The 25000-nt window shown below is 39.2% G+C and overlaps 1 protein-coding gene and 1 long non-coding RNA gene across 2 annotated transcripts in view; both read right to left on the reverse strand.

Moving 5' to 3' along the window:
- The window catches only part of LOC138049101 (WD repeat and HMG-box DNA-binding protein 1-like), a 43557-nt gene extending 25755 nt beyond the window's left edge, over positions 1-17802 (reverse strand). The window contains exons 1-14 of the mRNA XM_068895229.1: positions 17591-17802; positions 13978-14089; positions 12233-12289; positions 11732-11823; positions 10062-10170; positions 8469-8519; positions 8108-8154; positions 6103-6151; positions 4352-4384; positions 3706-3765; positions 2628-2734; positions 1935-2019; positions 1396-1443; positions 314-497 (exon numbers count right to left, since the gene is read on the reverse strand). Coding sequence (XP_068751330.1) covers positions 314-497; positions 1396-1443; positions 1935-2019; positions 2628-2734; positions 3706-3765; positions 4352-4384; positions 6103-6151; positions 8108-8154; positions 8469-8519; positions 10062-10170; positions 11732-11823; positions 12233-12289; positions 13978-14089; positions 17591-17667 — 1111 coding nt within the window. The 5' untranslated portion in view covers positions 17668-17802. The remainder of the gene's footprint in view (positions 1-313; positions 498-1395; positions 1444-1934; positions 2020-2627; positions 2735-3705; positions 3766-4351; positions 4385-6102; positions 6152-8107; positions 8155-8468; positions 8520-10061; positions 10171-11731; positions 11824-12232; positions 12290-13977; positions 14090-17590) is intronic.
- A 977-nt stretch (positions 17803-18779) lies between these two features.
- Positions 18780-22339, reverse strand: LOC138049102 (uncharacterized). Its single transcript, XR_011132296.1, has 3 exons — positions 22155-22339; positions 21300-21365; positions 18780-18995 (listed from the first exon to the last, which is right to left on the reverse strand). It is a non-coding gene; the product is annotated as an uncharacterized lncRNA (long non-coding RNA).
- Between the last annotated feature and the right edge of the window lie 2661 nt (positions 22340-25000).

The raw sequence follows: 25000 nt of genomic DNA on the forward strand, positions 1-25000 counted from the left end.
CTTGCCCCAAATTTTCATCGTTTCAGAGGCCAGAACGAAACCAAATAAATAATTTTATCTTTGTGCTGACGACCGAATGACTGATCTCTTACTGGTTATGTTATTGTTCTAACACTGTTTATTGTTAAAGAAGAGAGAGGAAAACCAGGGAAAGTTCACCCCTGGAAATTTATATAATAGAATGACTACATGTATTTGAATCAAAGTCTATGAGATAATTCATTAAAAAAGGTCTATAAAATCTTAAGAGGTATGCTCCACCCGGGTTGACAGTAAATTGTTTGTTTTCTATGAATTGAGGAGCTGTGTTCACCTTTAAATTCATCATCTTCGTCATCATCCTCAGCATCCTCATCTATCCACGCATTGGACTTTTTCCGTTGTTTTTTCGTCCCAATTATTAGCTGTTCATCATCACTGTCTCCATCCATTGCAGAGTCAAAAAGACTGGCACCAGCCGAATTGCTCGCAGAGATAACATTGTTGGAGCTTTTTACCTGCAGCAAATAGTTTCCTTGCATATTACCCAAAAATCTTGCTTAAACGAGGAGAGACCATCAGACTACCATGGGATGGCATGGGTCAACTCTATCATCAAACATGTATTTTGGAGTACCTTGGTGTAGCTAGTACACGTATCTCTGTCTGTTTACCTTCCCAACCATGATAACACAAGGACAGACCACAACAGCGGGAACTCCGTGCCCTACTGTTTGCGAGGAGTGTGTAGGTACGTACACCCCACAGGGTTATGAACACTGAAGGGCTGTAGGACGGGGCCTACGGTTTATCGTCATTAACCGAGAAGATTAGAGAGTCAAACCTTCATATCACATCGGCAAATACGTACAAAACCCAACCAAAAAGTTGAGACACTTGACCCCTTTTAGGAATGTTGGATAAATTGTTTCCGGCTCTTCATATTGCCATGTAACCCCCCCCCCCTCCCCCCTTTTTTTTAATGGTCAAGACTTACTTTTTCTGAGAAGGAAGGATGGGGGGGGGGGGGGGGTGGGTTGTGCAAATTCCTCCTGCCTCTTCCTTTTTTTAATTGTCAAGCCTTATTTTTTCTGAGGGAGGGGTGGGGTGGAGGTGCAAGAGGAAAATTTAACGTAAAGATGATTTTTTCCTAATAGCGGTCTTTCAAGTTCAGTGTCTCAACTACTCTTGTCGCTAATGGTAGACTGTCTAGTCTTTTAGGATTATAAGGATGATAAGCTGTAGGTTCCGTCTCTCAACACTTAGTCATAAAGTACTCTGGGATGTTGAACTCTTCAATGAAGACATTTGGGCATTTGACAGTAAAAACTCTTCATCTTGTTGTACCCAATATTGTACTTGAAGTTAAATTTCATTTGTTATGTATTTATATTGTAGGTTATTATATTGTCTTACATGCCCCTCATCTTTTGGTATAACATTTTCACAGATCCCAAACTGGCCCTGCAAGAAGGAAAAAAAACCATCATCAAGCCACTGTACTTGCAGATTTTTCAACATCACACACGCAATGCAATTCTTGTAGCGTGCGACGTGATTCCTACAGCAATGCGAATCATGTCTCGTGCAAGAGTTATGCGAATCATATCTCTTCTAATGGAGAACTGAAGATGTTGAAGTCACGACAATGAGCATGTGCAAGTACAAGGAAGGATTATACATTTTTGCAAACGTTGACCATGTAGCACTTATATTTGAACAGACGTAACTGATTAGAGTGTAATGTGAAGTGCTACATGTAGGTTTCTACCCCATATGAACCATGTGAGCATTAGTTCTACTAATGGAAATGGGCCCACCCTGGTCAGAGTTTTTCTCTGTCCTTGTGTGGGCCCATTTCCATTAGTACGGCCAATGCTCACATGGTTCGTATGGGCTAGAAACCTAGCACTTCACAATACACTCTAATCAGTTGAGTCTGTTGCTATCCAGACCTGGTTATCTGCATATGCAAATTCTCTGTTTCCTTTTGGATTCCATGCCAAGCCACAGATGGTCTGTTTACTCCCATGATTTATTCTGAGAGAAAAAATATTAAATAAATACACAAACAAGGCGTGTCAAATCAAAAAATGGTTTTTGAGGAGAGAGGAAAACCGGACTACCCAGAGAAAAACCTCTCAGAGCAGAGTAGAGAACCAACAAAGCCAACCCACATGACACCAAGTCAATCTGTGGGGACACATTGGTGGGAAGTGAGTGCACTCACCACTGCACCATCCCTGCTCTCCTAAATTATTTCCAACTTGCCTCCTCTCATTAAGAAGTGTTGAAAACAAAATACTTAAAAATGAAAAAAAAAAAGAAAGCAAACAAAACAAGCTACTGTACCCAGTCCAGTACTCTTAGTACCCTACTTTGTACTTTTGTCCTGCCCTTTTCTTCTCTATTTCTTCATTATTTGTATTATCAGGATTACAATGATTCTTCAGTATGACAGTGAATGCATTTAAATGAAAAAAGATTCACATAAAAAAAAATTTTTGTGAAGGGGTGCAGTATTAGATGTCTGCCTCTCTTTTTCAATCTTGTTCATCCTTGATTAGACAAGCTCAACTTACTTGATTCATATAAGAAAGGATACTTAGGCAGAAATCATTTTTTTTTATATTAATAACTATTTATACCTTTCTATCACTGCTTGAGCAGACAACTTCCAGATAAACATTTCACCATTGACACTGGCTGATGCAACATAATTACCACAGGGAGACCAGGAGACAACTGATACTAACTGCAGTAATAAAGACAAATTAATATTTATTATTAGATGCAGGTACAGAATAATAATAGGGTAATTACTATATACTACAACAGTGGATAGCGTTGAGTGCATGCACTGAGTGGCTACTCAAACTCTGGATACCCTTTGCTTTTCACCTCTGAGAAATTAAAATTTATTTATCAGTTAAAATCATCTTTTTGTGCCATATTATCTCAGTATTTTAAAAGTAGATACTAAAAATAACTATTGACCTCAGTGTTGGTGGCTAGTGGAGGATATTTACCTCACCGCTTTGGAGCTCAGTAAAATACCACTAGCCACCTCCACTTCAGTGAATAGTTCTTAATTATTATCATCATTCACAAATTTGTACATGTAAATACATAAAGGATATTACACGGTGACGAGAAGATATGAATTTTATGTTCGAGTGGCAAGAACAATATCACACGAGTGAGCGAAGCGAACGAGTGAGATATTGTTCTTGCCACGAGAACATAAAATTCGTATCTTCGAGCCAACGTGTAATGTTCTTTTTATTATATGGAGACTAAATATTGAATATTTCCGATTTTATTGTGTTTCAAAGTAGTCAAGTTTTACAAATATGGCTGGGCTTTATAAAAAAGGCGGGAAAAAAAAAAGGCGGGAATCGTGACGTCATTGAACGATACGACACTCACAAAGGTGACATACGGAAAATACGCCACTCGGGTCCCGGATGTAGTGGCGTATGGAATCTACGAGTGGTTTAGTTCCCAGTAAAACACTCTCTTCCATATAATAAATGGGATTATACATGTATGCAATACTTAGTCAGTTGGTCCACAAGTGTAGAGGCAGGTCTAAAACCTAAGTCACATTACACAGGCCAAGACAGTCTAGGCTCTGCTGCACTGATGAACAACTAAGCTCAAAGTTCCCCCTAGACGTGAAATATGATATCAGTTTATATTGGAAAGAACAAGACATGGATGTACCTCAGTGTGGCCATCATTGTCCAGATTGTAAACATTTTCCCAGCTGTCTCGTTCATAGATCTAAAAGAATAGGTACAAATGTAACAATGCAGGTAGATGTAATGATATTTTTTCGTTCTCACTTTTCACTCCTCTAAGTGCAAAAGGAGATCTAATTAACACCATATGGCTATAAAGTAACATATTTGTTTTCAAAGTGCTGAAGCAATTAAATTCTTGTTCGGTCTGTTACACTATCTGTGTGAATGTAATTCGCTGTTTTGGATAGACTGATACAGTGACGAGGAAATAGTTTCAGGCTAGGTAAGCATTCTAGTGTTATTTATTGACAGATGGTATGGATTGACACAATCTTAAGTATCATTCTCTCCGCTGTCTGCCATTACGTACACTCAGAGCTGTGTAGCACAGGTATCCCACAATACCACAGGTATACCACAGTAAAAAAACACCATGTGCATTATAGTTGGAGGCATTCTCTGTTCTTTCTCTTGTGCAATAAAGTGACAGCTCATTATCAGAAAAAGGAATAGGGAGGGGTTGGAGCCAAATCCCTTGTGCCATGTGGCAAGGTACCCCCTCCACACCCGGTAAAAATCAATAGTCTCCCTCTAATGGACCATCCCAAAGGAGGAGGTAGAATTACCTTCACAGCTTTATCCACTGGAACAGCTACATACTAAAATGTTAAATACAAAAACATGACACTATACTCAATGCAAATTGCCCACGTAACACATTGCAAGATCATATTTTTTCCTACATGTATTATGAAAAGTGTTCAGCAAGAGTTAGGTGGTCTTGAAGGTCAGTGGCTTTCTTGGTTGTTTCTTAAGATCGCAGCTTCAAACACTAAACAGCACAAACAGGACTGCTCAAAGCTAAGCGAACCAACGAAGAGCCAATGCATTTGCGAACTAGTTTCTTTTCAATGCATTTGGCCTTTGTTATTCAGTTTGGCACCTTCGAATTGTGTAACTGTGGTTGGTATGTAAAAAGGCAACCCAGCCGAATTTTGCATACATTGTAGCAAGACAATGGGGCTTTTTCTTTTGTGAACGTCATTGAACGTTTTGCAGGTGATGCAATAATGATTCAGAGGGCTATTGATTTTGGTCAACGTGTTTGCATTTGCGTTGGATGCAAACGCAAACATGTTGAAACTCAAACGCAAACTAGTTGAAGACTAGTTTGAAATGCATTTGGTGGTTCATTTGTCTCTGAGTGGAACTGTATCTTTTTTAATGATGGTTTGCTGCTCGCAGGCTATCAAGAAAAGTAACGTTGACGTCAACCACACAAAAACAAAAGAAAAGGAGCAAATGCAGAAGACCTGTCCACTTATTGTGTTCTTAGAGCCACATTCTTTGAAGAGTGAGGGATGTAACAATACATACAATTCAAATGCAAATAAGTGGCCGGGTATTCTGCAGTTTCCATTAAAAATAAAATTTAATGTTGGCACTTATAATTATCACTCAAAGTTAGCTGTAATCTCTTATTAAAAACAAAAACTGAAATTCAAAAGAGTAGCCCCAGTTATAGAGAATGATTATATACATTTGGCCCTTCAATGTTGCTGAGATCACTTCCTGGTTACAGGTACACGTATGTACATGCAAAGCACACTCAGGCTGATTCTAACATGTCTCCATTTATAATCAATTCAATATTTTAGTGTTGAATTGCAGAATAGCCACATGGACAGATGCAATTTTTTTAAGCTGATTAACATCAGAGTACAAAAACAGCAAGACCACTTTAAACTCATACATATAACTAATAAACCAAAATACATGTAGGTGAGATATTCCACACACATTAATCCTTCTCTTCTAAGAGTAAAACACATAAATTTTACTCTGCCTCTGAGGATAAAGAAAAATTAAAAAATCGACAATGGGAAAATGGCCAAATCTGCTTAATAATTATTATTGTTATGGATACAGAAATTTACAGTCTGGGTTAACCCATTGACCCCTCGGGTGCCCTATGACGCCCCAGTTGCGGCGTTGCTAAATCGAGGGTAAGGTTAAGACGAAGGGTCACAGTAAGGGTAAGGATACAAATACAGAAAGTATCCTAAACATGCACAAAAGCTAACCTTAGGCCTAATTAGGCCTAAACAAAAGTTTAAGGTTAGCTTTTATGCATTTTTAGGATACTTTCTGTATTCGTATCCTTACCCTTACTGTGACCCTTAGTCTTACCCTTACCCTCGTTATAGCAACGCCGCCCCAGTTGACAACTAAACTTGTAGCGCGTTACACAGCATAAAATCTCTTACATGTAAGTCTCATTCCTAGGAGTCAATGGAAAAATTAATGAACTAAGCTTTAGTATTTTTTTATTATTGCATGGGAAAGTGCCGTAACTTAAAACTCATCATACATGTACCTTGCCACTAACTGGCTGCCAGGAAAGACGGCATAAGGTCTTGGATATCCTATAGAGCAGAATATGATAATACTCAATTTGTTAATCTATTGACTGCATTTGGGGCCTGCATGTGCTTTAAACTCACTCAAGACAGTTTCAACACTTCGAAGGCACTCTCTTTAGAACGACTGACACTACAACACTGTATCAGTGTAACAGCAATGTTATGGTACCATATGAAACTCCAATTATTTCCAAACAAGATGTGGTCATTATTGTGATGCCTTCCTTCACAATGGAAAAGCCCATGCAGCAAAAACAGAATGTATTATGAATTTAGTTGCTCATACATTTGTATCTCAAAACAAAAATAATCAGAAGGCCAAGATGAAACTATCAGCAAAGTTTTTAAAAAAATCTGTACTGCAGAATTGGCGCCACCTCAAAAAAAATCACAGAATTAAAGGTTGCTCTGAATCCACTGTACAGAAGACTTTTTAAACTTTGCAGAAAGTTTCATCTTTCCCTTCAGAAATAAAAAATGGGGTCATCAACTTTGTTTTGAGATATACATGTAAGTAAGCAACTAAAGACAAAATAAAGGGTGTTTTTACGGGGCTTGCCCATTACCAAGGTGATATAGATTGTATTACATCACAATAATGACTGCATCTTGTTCAGTGATGAGTGTTTCATTTGGTACCACAATATTGTTAATACATGATACAGAATTGTAGTGCCAATCCTTTTCATAAGAGCATTACTTGGAAGCCTTGAAACTGTTTTGAGCCACCTGAACTCACAAACCCTAACCCTAACCCAAAAATACCTAGTGTACATCAACACTTAAATGCTGACGTTTCATAAGTCACATACATGTACAATATTACTTTTGCGTCAAATGTGATACAGATCTGCCACTCATATTGTATATAAAATTATAATTATACATGCCCAGGGATCCTTATTCATTTTTTATCGCAGTCATCAGCCAGGCAAGTACGCCTTACGATATATATACTTGCCCAGACAAATTTTGGGTTGCCTGGGCAAATAATTAATGTGGAAGTATAGCCTACAATGGTCGATAAAAAATTAATTATTTGTAACTTGAGCATTCACGTTTTATTTTACACTCTCGTCAGAAATTACGAATTAATTTTTTGACCCTGGAGTATTTTGTTATTTGCACCGTGGTCCATATTCGCCATGGTAAAACGTACATGAAGGTATCTTACAAAGTTACGATTCAACCACCCAAAGTCTCAACGCTCCTGTCTAGTGTCTTCCTTTAACACGCTGCCAAGTGTGTTTTTCCTGTTCGTAACTCTTGTTTTTATTTCTGCTGGAGGTGGCGAAACACCTTGTGACTACATGTAACACCACATTATGAGCTGAGACCACGGGTCACCCTTTGCTTTTTGCTAAACAACTTGCCAACAATCATGCCATGCCACCTCATGCAATCGGTGAGAGACTTCGTGAGATACATAAAAATTGAGGCTGAAATCATTTCATGGAAAATACCACGTGGTCAAAGATGGCACCCAAACATGAGATTCCATTGCTGAGGAAAGCTGCATGTTTATTCCTTATTATCATTATTATCATTATTATTATTATTATTATTATTATTATTATTATTATTATTACTATTATTATTATTATTATTATTATTTTGTATTTTATTTCATTCTATATTATAACATCTGATGACATTCATGAAAAGACATTAATTTGTTAAAAATTCACATTTTTTTAAACTGTGCAAAGAGTTCTATTGCAGATTGCAGATTGCACATCACTTTCCAGCAATAAAAAATGGGGCTCACCCAGTTCTTTTTTGAGATAAGTTGACCTGTTATGCCACAACAAGTGCATCTTTTTTAGCAAAAATTGGTGTTCAAATGATACCACAAAATTACCATTATATGACAATAAAGAGAGAATCCTTGTAGCAAAACAGTCTCTTGAAATAATTGTTGAACCTTGTTTGAGCCTCCTTAATGCATGACAAACTTACTTTGCATCATTGACCTTAGGAAGAATGGAGAGTGTTGTCAAACATGACTGTGGAAGAAAAGACAAAAGAAAGCTGACTGCAGAAGACTGTACAAGAGTTTTGTACAAGATCAAGTGTTGCATGTACATAAGATCACATACCACACAGAAATGCAGCATGCTATGTTATAGGAATTTTGTATACTGACCTTTGAAGGCCTTAAAATGTCTTACACAAGACACAAATAAGTGCTTACAAGAAAACAAGCATGCCGAGAAGACCTTAAACGAGTCTTAGACAATTGCCGCAATTAAAGACTGAAATAAGCATTAAAAACTTTGCTAGGACCTTGAGATGGTTCTAAGATTTTCCAACTGCTAACCTGATCCTCCAGCTTCCAAATTTTAACTGTACCATCACAACATGATGACGCCTAAATTCAACAAAGCAAAATTCTGCATTATAATTATCATAAAAGTACACTGTACATATAGAACCTAGCTTGTACACGACCTTAACATCTACATTGCACATACACTTATGTTATGTCCCCTTCTAACCTCTCCCTTCTAAATGGGCCACTTATAGATTTTACTCTTTGAAACACCATGACAAAATTAGTTACCAACAGTATTAAACAGATCTTGAACAATTTTAGAAATCTTGATGTTTGCTGGAAAAAGAAAAACGAAAAATGCCTACCATCGCAGATTGTACATATGGCAATCAATGCAATCAATCAGCAAAAATATGCAGATTTCTTTGATACATGTAGCGTCTCCTCTAAATTACATTGCTTAAAAACAGCAAAAGCAATAGCCATACCGCGTCCACTCTTAACCATGGCGTAAATCAACCAGAAAAATTCTAGGTGAAAACTTGGCTTTTGATTACCGTTGACAAGTTTTTTGAGATTGAATCCGCCGTTTCACCTACAATGTAGTCACCTACATGTAGTCACCATGGCAAATGCACCAATGGTTTTGAGCATTTAATTTAGTCAACTTACAATGTACTGTACAGGTATGTACAACACAGAAAACATGGTGGCCTAGTGCAGCAAATAACTGGCTGAAATCATGGACTCGTAAACAAAGGCAACCCAGAGCTACCAACGTGTCTCTAGCAGTTTAAATTGTCTAGGCATGTACTACTGTAATGATCTTTCTCAGTTCTTTCTCCAGGGTACCACAACCTTTGATAAACTAACACAGCACTACAGAGGTCATGGGTTAACTCCGGTCAGACCAACGTTCTACTATCAGTAGGTCACTGAATAGATGGTTACTACATGCACTTTTGTAATAGTTACATTGACATCTGCCAATGGATCATGTATCTTACATGTACATAGGGTCGGTAGCCTCGCAGCTCCTACAAGGTCTCACCTGATTGGAGACCACCCTTGAGGTTCAACAAAAGAACAAAATTATAACAGAAACAATGAACCCTAGAGGATAGAATTGCAGCCCTTTTGTTTTAGGCCTAGGGTCCATTGTTTCTGTTATTTGTTCTTTTGTTAAACCTCAAGGGTGGTCTCCAATCAGGTGAGACCTTGTAAGAGCTGCGAGGTGACCCCATAGGGTACATTAAACCTCGATCAACATATCGACCAATGTTGAGGAGCAAGGATGGCACAGTCAGTTAGTGCGCGTCCTTGGTGCAAGAGGTCCTGAGTTCGATTCCCGGATCTCACATCCTTGTTTAGACTTCTTTCCGTCCTGTGTAGCTTAAGTACAGCTTTAAATACCCATAAAACGGAGCACTGATGGCGAGGGGGGAGTAAAATGAGCGCACCATCAACCTCAGGTTTGTCAGTTGAATTACTGTTACGAGTTATTGACATTAAATATGGTTGCTTTACCTTTTACTTTACTTTTATCCAGGCCCACTTTTAATAAAGATCCAGAAAAATAAATGGAAGTACTGTACATGTAGGTGGGAGTTTTCAAACCTGGTTCAACACAATACTTACAACATATTGATCCTTAGGGTCTATTGTAACACTGAGTACAGGAGCTGTGTGTCCTTTTAAAAGTTTTTGACTTCCATCTGACATTGTTACCACCTTAACACTGAAATCACTGCAAAAGAAGGGCGATAATAATTATTAATGTAAATGTTTGTAGGGGAGCTCAAACGCACACATCTGTGTGAGAAAATTTGGCTTTGGTCACTGTACGACCCTACTACCACCCCTCCATGTATGTCAATCATAGTTCATACAGTAACTAGTTCATAGTTATGTTTATTTACCCTCAGATTTTAGAGTACATGTAGGTTAGCGTAGCTAAAATAATAAACGTCTCCGAGCATTTTTACCCTCCCAACCATGATACCCCACAGAAGACAGACCACAACACCCGGAACTCCATTCCCTACTCTTGGTGAATAATGTGTGGCTTCTTTTACGTCACACAGGGTTATGGACATTGAAGGGTTGGTTGTGAGACGGGGCCTACGGTTTATCGTCCTTATCCGCGAAGACTTGACAGTCTAACCATTTGCGGGTGTTAATTAAAAAGGTAGCACTTTCTCCTCAGTTATTTTAAGATCCTGAGTGTTGGTCTGGCCAGAGTCACTAAACTCACTGGGACCTCCCGCATGGCAGCCCCATGCTCAACCAACTGAGCCACCAGTGCGTGGTACAATGTGACCAGTATCAGATGACCATATTGCGGGCTCAAGTTTAGAGCTCAGTGAGGTCAGCTATTTGTTTTTAGGTTGACTGCTGACAAGGTATTTCGTTTTGATTGGATCGCAGGCTCAATCCAGGTTAACTTATTGTAAGAATACTCTGCTCCGCTTTTAGGCTTGGCTAAATTTAAATATTATTGTATAAAGAAGAACTGACCCTGAAATAATTATCTCACAACAGAAAGACCTTACAACAGAGGCATTTCAATTACCTTGCCTTGTAGCATAAAAACAGTTGAAATGGATGAAGGGGATGGAAATTGTTTTCCCCGGTAGATGAAATGAGGATATTATATTTTTTCAATGGGGAAGAACATTTTGAAAAAAATTGAATTGTCATTTCATTTCTACCAGGGTTAACAATTTCCTAATCCCTACATGTAGCAGAGGTCTCTTTTCTTTTTGCGTTTGCTGGGCTGACAAATGCAGGAAGAGAGACCTAGATGCCATGGGTCGAAATTCATGTTGATCCAACCACCATCCACAACCCTGGATGGCACTCTTTAAACTGCATGCCCAGTGTCCCCTGCATTCCTTTACAGTAATTCCAGACTCAACCCACATATTAATGATGCAGAGTCTGGGAATACAAATGTAGAACCTGGGCCACATTGGTGAGCGGCAAGTGCTCTCGCCACTGTGCCATCCTTGCTTCCCTTAACCCTTTGACGCCTATACATGTAAACCGGCCAGACTTTGTATTTTACAGCGCTCAAAGGTTCGACCAATTTGGTTGGCATGGCGACTAGAAAAAAATAATGGCGACTAAAATTATTGCCAAGGTCGACTGTTGCCGCATGGAAGTGGTGTTGTGATAATCAGTATATTTTTTTAAACTCCAGATCCAGACAAAATGAAAAAGCTTGATAATATACAGGCCTACATGTACATGTACAGAAACGTTCTCGAACTTTTCAAACACAAAAATGTTAATGTATTGATGCAAACCTTGCCCCAGCAACCAAAATGGTTCCTGATTGGTTGAAACATAAGTGATTGACAGGTGCAGTAAACCTAGTAAGAATTCCATCAGGTGATCCCTGTGGTTGAAAAAAAAAAACAATACACAGAGGGTTTTAAAGAAAGAGTGATAACTGCCTCAAATTCTGAAATAATGTATAATTCTACATATATAATAATGTACACATTCATGGTAGGGTAAGAGTTTTTTCTGTGTGTACATAGTGTATACAGCTGTACAGTGCAATCAACACCTTTGAATGATGATGATGACAATAATATGCATACACGTACAGTACTTGCTATTACTTTTGTGATCAGTTAAAAATAATGTTGCTTAATTTGCATATTGTAAAAAACTTTTAGCATTTTTTAAATGGACGCGTAATCACACCTCCTAGAAGCAGTTTCTGTTGCAAACTAATAACTGCATGTTTGCTCTGAGTAACAATACCGGTAATTAAATTATTACTGTTATACTGCAGTCACCTCGGGGAAAGTGAAGGCCTGGACAACATTATCTGAGGCAGTTACTATCTTCTCATTCTGCAAAAACAAAAAACATTAATAGACCCTCTCCTACTGAGAGCGAGATAGAAACCAGCAGCCAGAAAAAATCGCTAGCTATTCCAACTCTGTTGAAGATACTTCATCAAACTCTGGCGGACCAAGTGAAAATTCAAAGAGAGTGCTAAAGTTACTACTACAGAATAGGCACGAGACACCAAGAGAACGTGTTCAAACGAATTGACATTTTTTCATTAAAAAGGCAGCAGGGATATTGTCTGAAAACATCACGAATGGCCTTGAATTTACCTTCTGAAATCGAGAAAAACGTATTTATGAGAGGCTAAATTTCAAAATTTTTTGGGGAATCGTGCCCCCAGACCCCACTTGAAGGGACACGCCTCTGGCATGTTTAACTGGGCCTTCCGCCTGTTAAGTGCACATTACCGTCTTTAGAAAATTTTAGCGACATGTACATCCCTGACTCTGTCTAAAGCCAGATGATTTTACTCATCAATGGGGACCTCTTCCTCTTAAGGGATGTCCCCTTTAACCTTACCGTACCATTCTTAGAGTGTGACTTACCCCTACATTAATTTTGTACACTGTACAGATTTTTCTTTGTCTACTGCCAGACAATGTCCCTCATAAATAGAGGCCGCTTCAGCAGTGAATGCGTTAACAGGGAGTTTAAGAAACCACAATGGCTACATGTATGACTACTACAATGCCACAAAACAACATCATTGGTTAAAAGCGCATAAATAATCGTGCTGCACATGCAGCACAGATTTTAGCCAGTATTTTTGCATTCCTCTGCATAACCACCATGTGAAATCATCAAATTTGAGGTATTGACGACAACATAAGCGTGCAACAGAGAACCTTTCATTCTCTCTTTTTCACTCTGAAACTGCTCGTCCCAAATTTTTATTTGTAGACAAGGATACTTCACCCATATTGCAGTTTTGATTAATATTATTATGTGCTGCAAACAACTCAGGTAATGGTGTGCGTGAGCGACTTTTGCACACAAGCTACATGTAAGCTAAATAACGACAGCAACTGGCCCTCAACACTATTCAGCTCCTTAGTCTACTCCAATCTTTCCTAATTATTTGCTCACAGTCTAAATCAAAATAAAAATTATAATTATGTCCAGAAATGCCCTTAATTAGCTGCACACTTCTTTCAATATGCATCACAAAGTGTCCCCTTGCTGTTCTCCCCAACTTCAATATCACTCCTGTCTCAGAATTATACAGACAATTAACGTCACAAAGTGTCCTCGAAATGCAGCTGCTACTCAAGTACAGATAAACACCTGCATTTACCCTAAGATAAAAATAATGCTGACCTACACCCTCACCCTCCTTGTTGGAAATAGAGCATTTTCGAAATATCAAATATTCAGCTTGATATTGGGGTGAGTGAGGGCAAGAACAATAGAAACGTGTTGGAATGAATGTGAAAGTATTTAAATATCATCCACCTTCCTTTGTCTTTGTCCTCACTGCCTCAGTATCAAGCTGAATTTTAACCCTGAGCCTGAACCCAAAACCCTAATCTCGAAAAAGGCCTATACAGCTGTAGGTAGCAAAGCCTTAGTTAGACTTACATTGCAAAGGGACACCTTGTGTTGGATGTCAAAATTGGGCGTTCATCCAATTAGGGACACTTCTGGATATAAGTGCTAATTTAAGCTCTACTGCTGTAGCTGTTCTTACTTTAACTGCCAAGACAGTGACATGATCTCCTGCCCGGACTGATTCAGGATCACTGTCATCAAAGCCTTTATATATGCGCACATCACCATCGGACCCACAAGTCAGGAGATAACTTCAACAAAACAGAAGAGGATTATTAACTTATATTAAACTTAACTTTAGGTAACTTTGGTACATTTGGATTACAGTATTGTGCCTCTGCAGGGATGTTAATAAATAATTAATTTGAAGTTACTGTCTGCTCTGAATACAGAGTAACGAACTGTTGTTATCGTCAAAATGAATTTTAATCTTAGGTTGAAAGAACCTGTCTTTATAATTACAGTGTTCTTCAATTATTTAGGGGGGAAAGCAGCCAACTCCCTATGTGAAGTAGCCAAGACTTTTCATTGGCTGTTAAAATGGGACTAATAGACCTACAGTTAATAATATATTATACTTAGTTACCTGACCTTTAAATGAAAGTGAGGCTGGAGTTGAATTTGTTATGATACAAAACTCCCTGCGTTTCTTATGATGATGATGCTGTTCTCACGCTAATTAGGTGGAATTATTTTACATAAGAAAAGCAGGAAGGTTTCTATCGAAACAAGGTCAACTCTAACTTTCATTTATAGGCCAGGTAACTACGCACACAGTAAAATGATCTATTGGGTTGGTTTGTATTGATTTTCACTCAAAACCTTCAGACTAGAAGACAGCTGCCAAAGTTTGGTTAAAACATTGTATTGCAGGTGTAGGTACAGGCGTAAGAAGAGAGGAGGCCACATTAAGGAGGTCACCAAAGCAACCAAGCCACAGTCCACCTCCCAAGCACCTCTGTCAACACATCACTGAGAAAAGACAGTGTGTGGAATGTATACTAACCCCAAAATTTGGGAGGGGAGGGAAAAGGCAAGCAAACGAAAAAGCAACTCAAGCCAAAGCTCATGGCATTCCCCACCCATATCCCAGGCAAAACAGCTGCATTTACTTGGTTTTAACTTTGCCTTAAACACTGAGATTTTGATATTCACCAACGCACAAAACCGATGCAGGTCAAACAAGTTTAATGCTCTACCAAAAATACAGAACAAAACAAAGGCACCGGGAGAAAAGCTCTAGGAAAACAGCCCAGCAGCGAAAAACATGCGGAATGACTTGACATCCGACACTGAGCGGTAAACTACATAACGCCCCTGCACTAAACCCCCCGGCCACCCCACACACCAACTCTGTGAGATACTGCTGGCCAGCAATATTGTTTCGCGTTTAACTTAGCCTAAATTACATTTAGCCACATTAGGTGTACGTGTTATTATAATCATTTAGCTTCATTCAATAAAGAATAGACCTAATCGACTAACTCAATGAAGTACCCAATTCAAATCTCCCCGGACTAAGATTCTTTGTGTATTATTGTATTTGCATGATAATGTAGCATTCATATTTAAATGATATGGAAATACCTGGAACAAAACGTTTTATTCCCAAAGGGTTTCAATTGGGTACAACATTGAGTTAGCCAATTAGGTCTATTGAATTCATTTGAAAGAAATGATGGCAACTCACATAAGTACATGTAATAAAATCACAACAAATGTTTTGCAAATATTTTGAACCAAGCACCTGAGATTCAGAAAGTTGATAAGTGGTCTCACAGTATTCCACCACGATGTGACAGTCAAGTTTATTTCAATCTGATTTGTATTACATGTAATTTTACTGCAGATTTCCAACCATATAATTATATTCATTGCCTTATCAGGTAAAATCAGAAGAAGTTAATTAAAATAACAGACTGACATATTAATCCACACTGAGACAGAAATAATAACTTGTTGTATTGGATTTAGATGAAGTAATATTATTTAAGGCTTTACAACAGCCTTGTAAAACGTAGTTAATGGAGAGTGACTCGTTAGAGCTATTCTTCACATGTCACATTATTTCGTAAACACTATGCAACGCAAAGGAGACATGAATGGATTCCTATATTCTAACAATTCGAACTGAGTTCCTTTATCCTTGTCTTTAATACTGTCTGCTTACAGTTATATCCTTCATCTGGATTGGCGAAAAGCAACAACTATCCCCATTCATGTCGCATTGAGTGCTACAGAAGTTGTTTGTATTAGATGGTAAGTTAGTCACCATTGGTTTGGTCCAAGACATTAGTCTCAGTATAAAAGGTCTAGTAAAGTCCAAAGTATCACTCTGTGAGCTCTATAGTTAACTGTAAGGAGTACCTTTACTGTTTACAAATTTTATTCCCACCCTCCCTCCCTTCGGAGGTTTTGTTAATGTCAAGTTTAATAAATTCGGGTTCACCCCTCAGTACACGCTTCGGTTAAGTCTCGCAGCTACTTCCCCAAGCTTTGGTTTTTTTCATGCTATGCCATTTTACGCCCTCTATCTGCCTTTGTTCTTGTCCGATCCAGCACGTGCCGGCAGAGTCGGCTCGTAGTGCTCAGGACACAAGGAGGATTGAGTTATTTTTACTGCCTACACTCTTCCATTATAGCACGATGCTGGCCCGAGGTATAGCTCCTAGTGCCGTGGAGAGTTAGGCTTGTATATCATGATTTGGCTTTTACCGGCCTACAACTGGTCCGATCCGGCGCAGTTCGCCTTGTGCGTTGGGGAGATAAGTTCACGCCACGCCGATCGTGGAGCGGTGTCCCCCCTTTTACGCCAACATTGTCTCTTGCGTTTTGTTATTGTAGTGTGTCTTAACTAAAAATACCCGTGGGGGAACTGCGACATTAAATAATGTTAATGCAACACATTTTTTAACCCATTGACTTCTGGGAGTGAGACTGAACACATTTTACTCTGTCTAACGTGTGATGATTTTACTTGTCAACTGAGGGCGTTTTAGGGGTGAATGGGTTAAAGATCCAAGATAATGCACCGGTCAATACAAGTCTCACTTTCACTGGTTGGTGGGGACAACCAAGATATGTCCAAGGATTTCATGTAGTTAGATGCACACACATTTCGATAAGCATCATCAACCTCACCCTTACACTTAGCTAATTGCCAGAAATAGGTAGCAAAATTTAATGCTAAGACGTAAGGCGATAATATGTGTTGGATGTCAAAATTGAGGAATGCCTAATTATAATAACAAGCATTTTGAATATAAGTCGAACAAGCGGTGACAATGGAAATAAAAATATTTCCCCAGGGATGAGAGAATTACATGTCGCTCACTTTCTCTAGTCCATCTGTCCAAGTCTCTAGCTTCTCAGGGGTGGGGGGAGGGAGTTGGGCGCAGTGAGATACATTGACTGGTGGATAACTCTGCTTGCACACCCTATGCAAATCACTACTGGTTCATCATCATATATGCAAGTAACTAAGTGTCAGAATTGTTCCACGTATTGTCTTTGTTCACAGATTTGAATGTTGTTGTTCATTCAAAAGGAGCCCAAACGAGGGAGTCATGTTTTGTAACATCTTTTATAAGTCTAACATGGATGGACTATGTTCAACAGCTGTCAGAAATAACGAAATGCTTGCAAAGGTGGCACATTATCAAGCAGTTACTCCAATGATTGGGTTAAACTCCATCTAGAGATTTCAATTCGGTTCATCACTACGAATTAAACGTTAAAACTACCGTACTTACTCTCCATTCTCGTCATAACACACATCTGTATGACCCTCGTCATGAGAAAATCTCATAGGTTTGCGATCAGCTGGCATTTTAGATGGAAAATGGAAAAGAATTGAATCAATTGCAAGCTATAACACTTCGATCGTGCAAACTTTCCCGCCACTTATCTCGGATCCAGTCCTCCTCAATCGACTGGACTGAAGATTTATTCGTTCGTCACGCAATCGTTGAAATACTGCGTGACGAGCAAAAAAGGAAGCCAGGGACTGGGGCCATCACAAGTGGCCCAAACTGTGTTGAGTATTTAGAGAGCTTGTATGGCGAGTTTTAGTCGATACAAATCAGAAGGCCTGTTACACTCACTTGTCTGTTGTCTCTTTGTTATCGTTCTTTGGTAATTTGGCTAAAACCTATCTCTAAAAACGCTCACCAGTCGATCGGTCAAGCAAACCGAGAAATCGAGCCAAAAAATGTAGCCAGAATCCTTCAATCCGCCTCAAACTCGGCCAGCGACATGTTCGAAGATTCTATCAAACATCTAGTTAAGAAAATAGTCTCGCTATCCACTCTGCGAAGGAAAATTTGCCACAAAATTTCAATTTCGCCTTCTGTCAACACATGCACTTGTGAAGATCAGCCGTGCACCCGAACGGTCAGTTGGTGACAAGTCACCCTTCCCTTAGTACAAAATTTTTGTACTAAGGGAAGGGAAGAGTGGATTAAAGATTTTTGGCTCGATTTCTCTGTGTGCTTGGCTGATCGACTGGTGGGCGTTTCCTACCTTCTTTTCTCTGTTAGATCTCTCTTTTAGAGATAGGTCTTGGTTGGGGGATGTCTCGCGAAATAGAGGACAGAATGACACCAAATTGCCAAAGAACGATCACAAAGAGACAACTGACAAGTAAGTGCAACATTAGTGCTTATTTCTTTCATTAAGCCTTCTGAATCGTATGGACTAAAACTCGCCCTACAAAACAGGCCATTTTCGAAATATCAATATTCAGCTTGATAGGGAGGTAGGGAGGACAAAAACAATAGACACACCTTGGAATAAATGTGAAAAATATTTACATATCATCCACTCTCTTTTGTCTTTGTCCTCCAAACCTCTCTTTCAAGCTGAATTTTAATGTACGAAAAGGCCTATGACAAACACAACATAGAGCTTGGGCCACCTGTGGGGCGATGGCACGCCTTTTCGTTTACGTTTGATGTTCTTTTATTTCAGTTTGATCTCCAATACAATGCAGTGATTACAATTTTTAATAATATTCTTGTTACAGAGTATCCTCGTGTTAGTAACTCCTATTAACCATAAAATTTAATGCATAAGCTGTGTAAACTCAGTTGGGCGTCCTCAACATATTTCTCGGGCTATTCTACACAATTCTTCATCTGAAGGATCACGCTTTGCACCCTGCAAATACAAGTAATCACGTTATTTAGAAACTACATGGAGGCGAGAAGACTGTGAAAGTAGCAGCAGTAACATGTCTAAAGCCTGTGAAAACTGATCCAGTGCTAGCCATAGTTTTGTTTTATGATAAGGTGTTTATTAAGAAAGAAGAAAGCCCGGGGCAACTGCTATGTCTATGTTGCTATTATTTTTCAATATTAATATGCTTGAAACGCATGCTTAATTAAGGAAGAGTTTGGGCCAAACCAGGAATGCCAGGAGCTCATCAAGGACCGGGAAGCCTCTATTTGCGCTACTTCCTTGAGTCAACCATTTCCCGAGTAAATTTATTAGAGACCTTAAGATACAACGTTTCCTTTTTACGGTTACGGGTAGGTTATCCGTAGTCACGGTATTCGCAAAAACAGCGCAAAAATTACATTATACCAGTGACCACAAATAAGAAGAGAAAGACAGGGACACATTTTGACAGCATCCAACCAAGATTAGCTTGGTGCACAAGGCGAGTAAATTCATTTTTGCTTTTTTCTGAAAGGTCTTCTGCAGCAAAATTTTACATGTTTTTTCGTCTTCTACTCTTCTACCTTAATAAAACGTGCATGATATGTCGTTGCTATCCCTCACATAGATTTGGAGCTACAGTTTCATGATACTACTTGAGGTTTTTTTCTTTTGACCATCGAGAAAAAACTTATAGAGATGTTTTCACTGTTGTCAGAGCTGAATAAAGAGTTTACAACGCACCCGCAGAAAACAACACGTGAAATGAGTCTTATCCCGGACATACGGCTAGGTAGGTTACCGGGAAATGCGAAAATGTCATTACCATTATGGGCAAAGATGGCATCAAACTTGTTCCTGTAAAGCTGAAACGGTGTATCTTAAGGTCCCTATTTTTAGGAAAAGGTTTTCCCGCGAAAAGTTCATGCCCCCTCGACGCTGAGATAGTTCTGGCTTTTACAACAGTGGGCGTGCTAAATCTCCCAAGGGAGATTGGCCTGTACTACAGTGGGTGTGCTAGAGCTCCCAAGGTAGGTGTTCTATAAATAAATCTACTCGGGAAAGGTTTCACTCCCATAGGTCAAGTATGCGAGATGGCGGCTTCCCTGGCCTTTATATATGAGCTCCTGATCAAACCCATAGTCACCGATAGACATTGTAGCTTTAACCAGTGATGACTGCTAGAAAGGTCTCTTTTCCATGTGTGGCAGGGAAGCAGGGATTGCACAGTAGTAAAAGCGCTCGCCTGATTGAATTTAATAAGTAAGTCTTAAAACGAAGCACGGTTGCCTTATTTCGACCTTAGGGTCTAAGGCCCTAAGCGATATATTCACCAGGCAAGAGAGTACAGTAGGTCCTTTGAACACCGCTGAATATGCTATATTAGTATAAATACACAGGTGATTATACAAAATCGCGCGCTCTCATTGGCTCGCTATCTCGGATTATCAGCCGATAATCACCTCGACGGACAGAATGGCTGCCAGTAGTCGTTTTGCCACTGTAAGTGAGGATGATTTTTGCGTTGAAATGTTTTTTTTTCTCTCTTTTTTGAAATAATCACCTGTGTATTTATACTAAAACAATTATTATTAAACTGGATCAATATGGATAATGCAATTCAAGACTTTTCATTGACTTAGCCATCATGAAATATGAGCTAATATACCATAATCCGCTACAAATATGGTAAGCGTACGCGTTAGCTTTAAATTAAAAGGGATAGAGCTAAAACATTTTCGCTGAGGAAACAATGGCGGCGGGTGAAAATCATTAACATAAGAAAAGCAGTGAGGGTTCTATCAAAGCAAGGTCAACTCCAGACTCACTTTCATTCAAAGGCCAGGTAACTAAGCACACAACTGTAAAATGGTCTATTATTCCACTGGTGTTGAAGAGCGCAGATGAAGTGGCTACAACAAGGCACGCATGATAAGAAGACATTATGTTCAGGACCTCGATAGCTTTCCTTGCCACAGCTGTGAACGCTGCTACTGCTCAAACGCGGGTCTAATGGCCAACAAACGAGCCTGCCGAACATAACTGCTAAATGTAGCTAACTACTCACATCAACAAGTCATGGACTACCGAGGATGCCAACAAACTAAAAAAACCAGTTAATTCAGGCTTTTTAAAGTTCTCTCGCCTTCTGGACAGCTAATGGTTTAGTAACCAAAGTTACGATTTTGTGTTCATCTTAGCAGCTGGATTCGCTAAGCAAACTACTGTCATTATTATTGTATCATTATGATTACATCATTTTACTTCATTTTATATCATTGTTAGTTTATTGTAAGTTCTTACCTTAAAATCCCGTCGACCACGATCTTCTGGCACCGCAACATTCGAAGTGATGTCCTTTTTCAATTCCTTGCAAAAAATAAAGACAAATGAGTTTTCACTGATTGTTGTGCACGTGACGGGCAACAGAACTTTTCACTTTTCTTTGACTTCTCAATAAATTGCAATTAGGCAGAGACAAATATTCTCTTTCCCGCCCGGTCGCAAGCTACCGATACTATTCCGAGTCAAATTGGTTCGTACATTTGATCTATTTTGGATCATTTTGATTCCTTTCCGACTGTTTACTCATGAAGCCCACTTTACACTCGCACAAAATCTGCCACGTCACTCCGACATCTCGGCACCGACCTCGGTGCCGAAATGTTTTGCAGGCACCGCACGGTAAATTTTTCCTGTGGAAACAAAACCGGAATCAGAAGGCATAGTGGGCTCCTGTGCCAGAGATAATAGGGGTACCGAGCGCATCTCTGGAGGTTTTCCAGCACTCCAAATATTGGTATCGTGCCACTTTCTGTGCGTGTGAAAAAGGGGTTTCAAACCCCTTTAACACAGGCACACAGTTGGCACGGCACTCCAAAATCGTGGTACGGAGAGTGCCCAGCACACGTCCAGAGATGTGCTCGACACCCCTATAATTCTGACGCGGGTGCCTAACTGATGCCTTCTATTTGTTCTGTTTACACAAGAGAAATTTACCCTACCCTAAAAACATAGTACGTTACCGAGATTTCGGAGTGCCGTGCCAGATTTTTGTGCTTGTGTAAAGCGGGCTTGAAGTTGCGAATTTGCTCTATTTAGCAGAACCTGGGAACCTCACTTTCAATGTTGTGGTACAAATGCATCTCTTATACAGACCTTCATTAAAGAGCGTTTTCCGCCCTTAAAATAGTAACCCTCATTCAAGTGAATAATACAAGAAGCCAAGAGCAGAACAACCAGAAGATCTTTCATTTTGGCCGATGCTTACGAAGTCTAACGGAGCCCTGGCTGAAGGACGGAAAAACTGAGATTGTTGGCGTTAACTGCTTAATCAGTAATTGAAGTTAATCGATAGATGTCCTGCAGTTTATAGTGTTGGAGTTCGAAATGCGATACTAGAAGCTCGACTGCAAATAAACTCAATGCGGCGGAAATGTAGGTTTGTGGATGCTAATAGTGGCGGATATTTGCCATTTCCCGAGTATCTTATCAGCCTTATTTCTGGTGCTGTCACTCGCTGTTTGTTGATTTAATCGTCAGATAATTAGTTGTACCTACTTTCGCAATTGAACTGTGGAGGCATGAACAGGATCGTGTCCTGACTTATGTGATGCCAGTTCAGTGTTCTACTCAGCTCGTCAAGTTTATACTATTCTGAGGGGTTTTTGCCTGATTTAATTAATTTATTCTTGTCTGTAAAACCTTTTTCCAATTTGGCGAATAAATGGATGGATGTTATTACCAGTTGAGCTATCAAGCTAAATGAGAGCTGCAGGTCTTTATGCGAGTTTGTAATCAACCCGTGTACATAGAGGATGTAGATATGACGAGAGTTAAGATTTAAAAGCCATATATTTGAACTGCGGGGAGAATCAAACTTAGATGTAGATCATTGCCGTTAAATACACTAATCCAGGCCTGAATCTTTCAGGCTTTCTTTTCGCGTTACTACTCAAGTAACGTTCGTAACCGCGGTGATCTACATCTTAACTTAACTTAGTTGTAAATTCTTTGGTGGCGGGAGCATTTGTAAAACAATGCACGATGCACGAGCTAAGCTTGAAACGTAGTGCTGTCGTAAGGTGTTTCCGATTAGCTTTTGAGGAGATTGCGCTTATCACGTTTTCTGATCGTACTGGCGTACAACTGCACCAGCGCGTAAAATGTGCAATTTGAACTCGAGCAAGCCAAGAGCTCTCTCGTGTATTTTCCCTGATGTTAACAACCCATCCAAAAAGATTTACCATTTGTTGAGGGTGGTAAAGGAGTTTCACGGAAAATACGAAATACGAAATAACAAATTACGAAATTACAAAATAAAGTCAACGGGAAAATCCCTGTTCACACTGGAGACTAAAACAGTTATTTCTTGTTTCACGGAAAATAAAACCGTGTAGCAAGACCATGCATTTACACAGAGTCAAAACAAAGAGATTTGGGAACTCTTTCAACAAGTGTAGCTTTAGTTCAACGTATTTATGATAACATTGTAGATTTAAACTCCAACGGTAGTTTCAGTAATATTATATTTTATCGTCTATTTTTTTTGATATTACGCAATATTAATTCAGGTTATTTCCACAAGGGGACTTTTAATAAAAGCCACATTCTATCTACCTATTTATCTATCTGAAATCATACACCAATTACCGGTAACCGGTTTGATTGCTAATCAAATAACTTTGCTAAGTGGCTTACCTCACGGAACGAAACGAAACGAAACGAACTAAATAGATGTGCATAACGCTTCAAATTGTCATAAATGGCCTCTATTTCTAGAAACCAAACCCATTAGTTAGTAAATTGTGAGTAGTATAATCAGAAGTACGCGAGTAAAATATGTCATATGCGGTCTAACTGTGAGGACAATTGACTCAAATGCTTAGGGTTGTTTTTTAAGATTAACAATACGGTTTTCTTATTTCATGATGCATTAACTCGCCACTTCTCGCTATACAACAACGTTAACTCACAAATTACTTTCAAACGACACAAACCACAGCTTTGCGACGACAAAATGTCTGTCGAGCATACATAATTAAAGTTACAAACAACAGAGATCAACTTTGGAAAACTGTTAGGATGAACAGTTGCTGAACCACTGTAGCCCAGGTTCGATTCCCGGACCCGACGCCATAAGTGGGTTGGTTGAGTTTGTGTTGGTTCTCTACTCTGCTCCGAGGGTTCTTCTCCGGGTTCTCTGGTTTTCCCTCCTCAGCAAAAACCAGCATACAGCTGATTCCAGCTGGCTGCAAGGTGCGCTCCAAGGTCACCCACATGCACGGTATAGCAGCTGCCAGAGGCGCCATAGTATGCTTTCGGTTCGACCTTGTTGAGCTGCGTCGTTGTTGTACTTTTCTACGGCGATTAGCCGTGACAATTATTATCTCGCTGTATAAAACTTTGGAATGCTGTCCACATATATAACGTAACCTACACCACTTGAGAAGCTACACTTAGAAGTGAAAAGGTTCGGTACGAAACCTAGTGCAATTCTAATATACATAATGCTATGACTCTCTACTTATTATTATTACTATTACTATTATTATTTTTTCTTCAATTTTGCCCATCCCTGCCTTCTCAGTGTATTTGCTGTTTACTTCAGACCTTTCTTCAATATTCTAGTAGTTATATATTTATATTTCGTTTGATTTGGTTGCCGGTTCAGTTTCCAGTCATTGCGTTTGGCTAAATTTCACCGGTGATACAGAGACAACTCAGTTTCTAGTCGAGCTAAGTGTTCCATACAACTTTATAACAACGTGTTAAAAACGTTTCCAGGCGCGCTCAAATCGCCGAGAAATTAAGAGCGTTAAGTAAGCCCGGCTCATCCCCCAAAATTAAAAGCTCTTCTCAAAAAGAAGAATTTATGCTAACTATATACTCTGAATTATTCCATTTGTTTCCGAGGGCATATTCGTATTCGATCTTAGCGAAAAAAAAAAAAAAAAAGCAGTTGCCTGTTAATCGGTAAAATAACAGCTTATCGCTACTAAGGT

Source organism: Montipora capricornis, chromosome 5, assembly GCF_036669925.1.
Source record: "Montipora capricornis isolate CH-2021 chromosome 5, ASM3666992v2, whole genome shotgun sequence".
Lineage (NCBI taxonomy): Eukaryota > Metazoa > Cnidaria > Anthozoa > Scleractinia > Acroporidae > Montipora > Montipora capricornis.